This window comes from Hibiscus syriacus, unplaced genomic scaffold (assembly GCF_006381635.1).
Source record: "Hibiscus syriacus cultivar Baekdansim isolate YM2019G1 unplaced genomic scaffold, ASM638163v2 tig00110577_pilon, whole genome shotgun sequence".
NCBI lineage: Eukaryota > Viridiplantae > Streptophyta > Magnoliopsida > Malvales > Malvaceae > Hibiscus > Hibiscus syriacus.
This window is the reverse complement of record NW_024062788.1, coordinates 1295265-1303526: the sequence shown is the minus strand read 5'-3', so window position 1 is coordinate 1303526 and position 8262 is coordinate 1295265. Positions and strand designations below refer to the sequence as shown.

General features: G+C 35.1%; 1 protein-coding gene and 1 pseudogene across 1 annotated transcript; both read right to left on the bottom strand.

Annotated features, from left to right (window-relative positions):
• Positions 1–431: 431 nt before the first annotated feature.
• On the bottom strand, positions 432–3978 carry LOC120133184 (annotated as a pseudogene).
• An 886-nt stretch (positions 3979–4864) lies between these two features.
• On the bottom strand, positions 4865–6902 carry LOC120133185 (peptidyl-prolyl cis-trans isomerase FKBP15-1-like). Its single transcript, XM_039149830.1, has 6 exons — positions 6770–6902; positions 6520–6569; positions 5986–6048; positions 5505–5595; positions 5266–5370; positions 4865–5125 (listed from the first exon to the last, which is right to left on the bottom strand). The coding sequence occupies exons 1-6, from the start codon at positions 6831–6833 to the stop codon at positions 5037–5039; spliced, it is 462 nt and encodes a 153-aa protein (XP_039005761.1). The 5' UTR covers positions 6834–6902; the 3' UTR covers positions 4865–5036.
• Between the last annotated feature and the right edge of the window lie 1360 nt (positions 6903–8262).

Sequence of the window (8262 nt, the reverse complement as noted above, 5' to 3'; positions counted from 1 at the left end):
TGTAGAATATACATCCTCATTCATTTTCGATATTTAAATTTCCCAGCCTTGAAAATTTGGAACATAATTGTTATCAATCCTTATGGAGTAAGGTAGTCCAAGCCAAGTGTTGAAGGTTCACAAAGGACGCATATGAGCAGGATAAAAAGCTCCTTGGAGCAGCTATGGAAACATAAGTCCAAGAGCTGAGGAGTCTTCATCTGTATTTGCGCAGGGCTAAAGGAAGCAAATGGCTAAATATTTTGAGGGGAAAACAAGGGGTCCCTTAGAAGCTTCAACCGTTCATGGAAAACATCGCAAAACTTAGCAGAAGAAATTTCGCTATTTAAGCAAACGGATGCCAAAACTTCCAGCACCAAGTATTCTATCAATTACCAAACATAACCAGCTCAATCAGAGCATTCAAGATTTGATCTCCAACTCCCAGAATATACCAGATGATACAGCAAGCCGTAAAAATGCTTATATTGAATATTATAATTTATTATTCAGCGATCATAACATTCTTAATGCCAACAATAAAACAAAAGTAGTTAAACGGTTGATGCCCCACTCCAACTGTCCCACCTATGCCTTGCTATCTATGCCCATTGGAGTAGCTTCTTTGGCAGCTGATCTCTGCAGAAATTAAAAACAAAGTACCCGTGAATCTCAATCACTTTATCAACAAGGGTGGCCAAGATCCATACGGGCACTCAAATACTTACATTGGCAGTCTCTACTTTATTCATGTTGGCAAAATATTGCCATAGAATTTGGCTTCTTTCTTATTGTACTCCTTGATCTTCTCTTTCAAAACTTTGTATTCCATCTTAATCTCCCTGGTAGCAAAACAAATCATTTACAAAGACATTCAACAATGCCAGACTGGAAAAAACTGTTTCTTCCTTGCCTATTGAAAAATCAAATTACCTGTTATCAGGATCAAGTTCAAGAGCTTTCTTGATATCGAACTCTGCCAAATCTAAATCTGCCAGATGGATGTATGCTTGAGCCCTTCTATACAAGGCTTTCACGTTTGAACTTTCTAATTCCAAAACCTGCGTCCGCATAACATGAAACTGTTAGTATTGCTACAAGATCTAGCTAAATGTTATGACTGCAATTGTCAAGACCACTCAAACCTTGGTGCACAACTTCTCAGCTTGTTTGTAGTCCTTTAGCTTCAGCTTGCAGGCAGCATCGTTCAGATTGCAAGCAACCTTCAATGCCTTTGACAGCTTTTTCTCCTCTTCACTGAAGGATGTATCATAATCAATATACTTCACAGCCTGCATGCACAAACACCAATTAAATCACAAGGCATTGGAAGAGAAACATTAACAAGCCAATCCAATTGCACCACAACTGCATACCTTCTCGTATCTCTTGGAAGCTTTCAAATATTTACCAGCCTTGAAGAATACATTTCCTTCTTCCTTCTTTTCACCAGCTGCTTCAATCTTTTCTGTTGTGTTCATATCCCATGATTCTTTATCCTGCAAGAACAATTTATCAAAGCCACTTTTAATTCACTTCCAAATGGGGTACATCACAGATCCACAACAAAGAACTAAAATCATACAAGGACACTGATCCACTAACCTTTATAAATGATACCATCTCGACTTCATAGTACACGGTTGAGTTAGGGGGAACCACAGCCAGCTCCTGCTTTGACTCAGATGACCCAAAAGCATACTCAGGTGCAATAGTCAGCTGGGCTACTTCACCCTTTTTCATCGTCATCACAGCTTTATCAAGACCATCAATGACTTGCTCTGTACAAAATTTCAAGAAGAGGTCATTTGGCTAAAATCATTGAATTGGTGTCTGAGGGTAGAGGAAGATGACAACTAGTTTGTTACCTTCATCTGTCTTGAACTTGAACAACTCTTCTCCTTCAGCTTGACCTTTCTTCAAGAAGACAGTACCATCTTGTAGCTTCCCAATCAATTTGACTACAAAAGGTTTAGAAAAAATAGATGCTTAAGTGACAAGTTTCTAGCATACTGCATGCAGAAAACCGAAATTTCTCTCATAATAGTAACACAGACCTTCAAGAACAGACCCCTCATTCGGGCGCTCATATCCCTCCCCTTCCTTCAGGATCTTCTTTATAACCTTCTTGTCATCAGTGACCTCAGTGACAGTTTTCCATGAAATCAACTCCAAGGTAATCTGGAGTGTGGCATTTGGAGGCACTGCACCTTCAACACCAGCAGCTGGCTTCCCCTTCTCACCAAAGCCATCTTTTTTCACGGAAAATGAGGTTAACAAAAAGAACTATTCGTATTTACCTTCATTCTTCAGAGGAAATTAATTAGAATAACTTACATTGTGGCTTCACTGTAAGAAGTACCTTCTCCCTTTCTTCATAGTCTTAACAGCTTTAGCCAATGCAGGACAGAAATGACCTACAAAATGAAACAGCCACGGGAATTTCAAGAATCACTCTAGACAAATTAGGAGATTAACTGAAAAGAAAGGGGATCCGCAATACAAACCATCCTTAACCGTGAACTCTTTGCCATCAGCTTTTGAAACCACTGTTCCATCCTCGAGCTTAGCTTCATAGTTAACTAGATTCAAGATACAAACCCATCATTAAACCTAATTCAATCAATCACTCATTCATATAGATAATAATTATAAATAACAAAGAAGGAAATATCATAATACCTAGTACTTCATCAAGGTCCTTTGGATTCTCCCATTTCTCTCCTTCAGTCAGTATCTTCTTAAATAACCCACCATCCTTGCAAATGTCCTTGACGCTAGACCAAGATAGCAATTCAACATCAAATTTGAGGGTTGCATTAGGAGGAATGGTTGGTGGCGAGCCAGGCTCGCCATATGCCAGCTCAGGAGGAATGGTAAAAATAGCATTTTCTCCTTTCTTCATTGTCTTATACCTTCATCCCATCCTTTAATAACTTGTCCTGAAAACATTAAAAGAAAATAGACATACCATATTAACGCGAAATACCAATCAGAAGAATTTCCCACTTCAACAAAATCAGCATAAATTTTACAATAAAGGATTCAAATTCATATACCACCATTCTCATGGTTGCCATAACATGAACTTATTATCATCAACAGGCAACTCATAGAATCAACCAAATTAATTACAGTAAAAAGAATACGAATCCGGTACTCCATACTACTAACTTCTAAATGCAACACACGCAAAGATTCAACGAAACTAATTAATGCACTCCAAATGAAGCAAACTCGCAACTCTTGTTCACAATCAGAAACTTGAACAGCTGGAACACAAGTTTTATTTCAGAGACTCGCAGGAAAAGGAACAAAACAAATGAATTGGATAACATTTAAGCACATGCTACTCAGAACAAATGAATTGAACTCATGTTAAAAGTGCAAAACGCTAAAACCAAACTTAAAATTTCCAACTTCACCATATCCTTCAAATTCAATATAAAACATATTAAAATTGTTTTCAGGATTTCCAAAAGCGAAAGTGGCAATCTTCATTTACCTTGACCGAGAGTGAACTTGAAAGTAGTCCCTCTATCACGGCTCGAATCGAATTTAGTTCCATCCAGCAATGTCCCCGTATAATGAACTGTTCCAACAACAACCAATCAGACTCCAAAACATTTTCAGAAGAAAAAAGTTCTTTTTTTCTTTCTTTTAGCTTTCGATTCCTAGTTTAGGCTATAATTCATACCTTCAACTTCGTCGCCGCTTTCAGGATTATCCCAACCTTCACCTTCCTTAACAAGTTTCTTCTTCAAGCCTTGCTTTCCGATCTCCTTTTCTTCTCCGACCTTCATAATGGGAGCCTCGTCGGGGAGATCGATGTGTTCGTTCATCATATCGTCGGCCGCCGGTATATCGAAATCCTCATCCATTTGAGTCGTGGAATCTAGTGTTAGCTAGAACGAGCTCGTTGAATAGAAGGCGAGAGCGTGAACGAAAATCTCAGAGAAGCGAAGATGTGCAGAGAGAGGGATTTATTGCGAGACTGTAGATTCTAGAGGCTTCCAAACTAAAGGGTTTAGCGAGAAACGTGATGGTACTTTAATTATTGTTTTATAAGTTAGGAAGCTTCCAGAATTTCCCTATTTCAAATTCAGAGATGTTATATTTTCTCTATTTTTTCGTAAAATAATTTTAAATCTCTATTTTTTTATAATTTGATCTCTAGTTTTTTTAATTTACTGCTCCACACTAATTTTAAAACCAACATATTTTTCTTATATTTAATATTTTTCGTGATATGGCATTCTGAGTTTAGCAATGAATATCTTAATATTTAATTATCAAAATGATAGAAATCAATAACATTTATAATAGGTGATTAAAAGTTTTCTATTGATATTTCTTTTTTTAATTGTAGGTTCGTTAGAAGCAATATTCTTCTTCTCCCTCTTCTAAATAGAAATTGTTAAAAGAAATAATAGAAAAATCAAGTTGATGAATTAAATGGACAAAAACGTAAAATTTAAAACATCATTTTAATGAGTAGCACGAATTATTTAGTGGAAAAATAATTTGTTATAATACGGTTATGAGCATTCAATGTCAAATGGGTAAGTATTTAAACAAATATTATTTAGCATTCACTCTAAATTTATAAAAAAAAATAATTTTAATAGGTAAATATAAATTTTAATACTTTTAAGTACATAAATTAAGTTTTTGGTTGAAATTGACGAAGGAACATAATTGCTTAATTCAAACATCTAAATTAAATAAAAGAAAGTTCAAATACTAAATAAAACAAAATTAATCGATTCTAATGAAATGATGCTAAACGTTTGTGAACCATGGAAGTTGTTTCATTTAGCGATTGAAATTGAAGCTTGCGTGCCATAGAAAATGACCATTATCAGAGATGCACGACTTTTATCAGTTCTGGCAACGGCTTATTAATGTAATTGCACATTTATATTCTCTCCAACAAACCAATGGAAAATGCTTTAGTTAATCCTACTGGCCAGGAGACATGTTGAGGCTACGCCATCCATATACCGTTTCTAAAAGGAAAACAAAAGGTGCCGCTAATCTGCTGCGGGTGACTAATCTTATAGCTCATCGTCAGTTGTATCCCCACCACTTGATGGCTTCCCGTTCACTGAAACAAGCTCGGTTTCAAATATTAGCGTTGCTCCACCTGTTAAGTTCGGCACAACCACAAATTTGTCGTTTTATCATCCCTTCAATATTATACTAACCGATGACTGTCTATCATTACCGTCCTAACATTTTGTATAGTGGAGCGTAAACGAATTCGAACAAGAACAGATATCTTACCTGGGATGGTGGGCGGAGAACCCTGCTCACCATATCCAAGCTTGCCGGGTATTTTCAACTTGCGCTTTTCACCGACGCACATCCCCAGCAGTCCTTGGTCCCATCCTGCAAATAGCATATCCAGTTTCAGGTATCAATGAACTCCATGCAATGTAAAGAACTAGCAATCTGGTCGTAAAAGAAACGATTCATTTTCAGAGTAATAACAAAAGGTGGAGTGGTTCTCAAGGGGAATTAACCTTTGATTACTTGTCCGCTACCAAGCTCAAAGTCAATGGGATCACCCCTTTCGAAACTGGAATCAAAAACGGTTCCATCAATGAGCTTCCCCTGCAAAAAGGAATGAAAATTTATGTAAAACCAAGAAACTCCTAGTAGTTAAACGAATAATTCCAACCATAAAAAGTTTGAGAGCAATAATTCTTAACCAGAAAAATTCACAACAAATCATTTATGCAATGAATTAGAAATAGAAAAATTCACAACAAAAATGATATCTGAAACAGGGGGAAAAGGCACAATCAAAAATTTAAACTTTAAACCAAGTCCTATTTCCAGAATCCAACAAAAGAGCATGCTAGAAAGTTGAAAACAGACAACATATATAGAGCTGAAAAATGTTTAGCAGGGGAGAAAGGCACAAGAAAATATTCGTCATTTATGCTCAAGGGTCAATATGATAATAAAACTTAACTTCCAGCTGAAGCTAGTAAAGCATACCCGATAGTGCACTTTGACTTTATCACCTTTATGAGCTTGGAGTTCACACGATGGGGGCTTATACTGTGAAAAAGGTAATAAAGAACATATGATAAGATGACAAAAACGAAGATAAAAGGGACCAAAAAGAATGAGAAACAATAAATAACAGTCAGTTTATTTATTTATCTGTACATAAAATTCAACAACATGAACTAAATTTACCAAATTAAAAGACAAAAAGTAAAGCCTCATTCTGTAAATGAACTATGCATTTCGTTAGATTTCATGAGCAAAGTAGAAAATTCCAAATTCGTAGATAAACGGCCATGAAAAATCAATGATAAATAAATGTATATAAATAAGGGGGGAAATAAGACAACTAAAACCTAACATCCTCCAAAATACGATTAAAGCTAACGATTTCCTTCAAAAAAAAAAAAAAAAAAGCTAACGAGAGACGGATTTCACAACGTTTGATTTAACTCCGATCAGAAAACTGAAAAGATACGCCAAAATGTAATTAAATAGCGAATAAAATGGGAAAAGAAATACTTTGACGCCGATCTGCAGCTCGGTCACATCTCCGGACTTCTTCGCATTCGCTGAGAAGTTTCAAGTGTACAAGAATGAAACGGATAATTAATTAAAGCGTAAGAAAGCTGAATTGCTTACAAATTATATATATATATATATTATAAAGATTAAATCAGAAGGCAAGAGACGTTTCGACAATCGATCAGATCTGGAAGTGGTGAGAACGTATAACTAATGAACGATATGATTGATCGGGTAAGGAACTTACCTAATGCGAAAAGAACCAAAATAAGCACAATCGGAGACACCTTCAACGCGCGGCTGATACTCATTTTGTTTCACTCTCAAATTCCAAACACTGAACTCAGATTATCTTTACTTGGCTTGGATGAGATTTATATAAAACGAGAACAATGAGCTGAGATGGTCTTCTTCATGGGCTGTTTCGAGCCCTCATTTTTTATGTTAAGGCCTACCCATTTCATTAATGAAATTGATTTTTTTTTCCTCTCATTTCCACCGACCTGTATAAAACTATAACAGAACCAGAACCAGAACCAGAACTCGAACTTTATATTTTCTCATATTGAGCATACCAAATTGAAAAATAAAGTTTAAAAATAATTTAGATTTAAAAAAATAGAAAATATATGGAAACTTTTTAAAAAAAATTATAAAAGCGTTTTTAAGAAAATATAATGTTTAATAGAAAATATAGACTCTTCGTTTTAGTAGTTAATATTGAATTTGAAACAATCTCAAATACAAAAAAGAATCTGTCAAATGATTAATTTAATAAAATTCTATATATGATAATTATTATTATTTTGTCACTTCCATCGCTTTGGTACCCATTACAAAACATTAAATTCAATCTCTAGTGAAAAACAACCAAACATAAATGTTTATAAAACCATCTCAGATTTAATATTAAAAATGAAACACTTGAACACGTCCTGTTCTTTTGGCCGGCAGCACAAGCGGTGTGGAGAGACTTCACGGGTAACTACTGCTTGAAACCAGTGGGATTCTAATTCTTTGCCGACTGGTTGTTAAACGTGGAAGGCCAGTGTCTCAGCCCTCACAAATCCATGTATGAAATGATGTTGTTTACATGAATATAAGGATGTGACCTAAAACGATACTACTACATATACATGTAATATCTCAGAAAATATAATCATACTCATGTCACCCCCAATGACTAACCTAATCATATCGTTCTTACTATTTGGATAACTCCCATCTTTGGGCATGCAAATGTGGTTTAGGCCATGATTGGTATGTTCTTAGATTTTCTTTTTCTTTCACTTCCATCTCTTGTAATAAACGATAATATATATTTGTTCATGTAACGTCTCAAAATTTATTTGAAATTTATTTAAAATTAATTGATTGTTTTTCAGGACAAAATTGTAAAATTTTGAAACTTTTAAACTAAATTTGAATATTTAAGAAATTTAGGGACCAATCCTATAATTTACCCACACTCATCTAACAACAAAAATAATAAGGGTAAAGTATAGTAATGGTCACTGAACATTTCAGAAGCTTGCATTTAGGTCCCCCAACATTTAAAACTTGCAATACAGTCCCCCAACATTTATTCCGTTTGCAATATGGTCCCCAACTTAAACCACAGTTAGAAAATTAGGATAAATTATATAAATGGTCATTGAACTTTTCAGTCACTTGAATTTAGGTCCCCCAACTTTTAAAACTTGCAAAAAAATCATCAATTTCATTTTAAACCCCAATTTC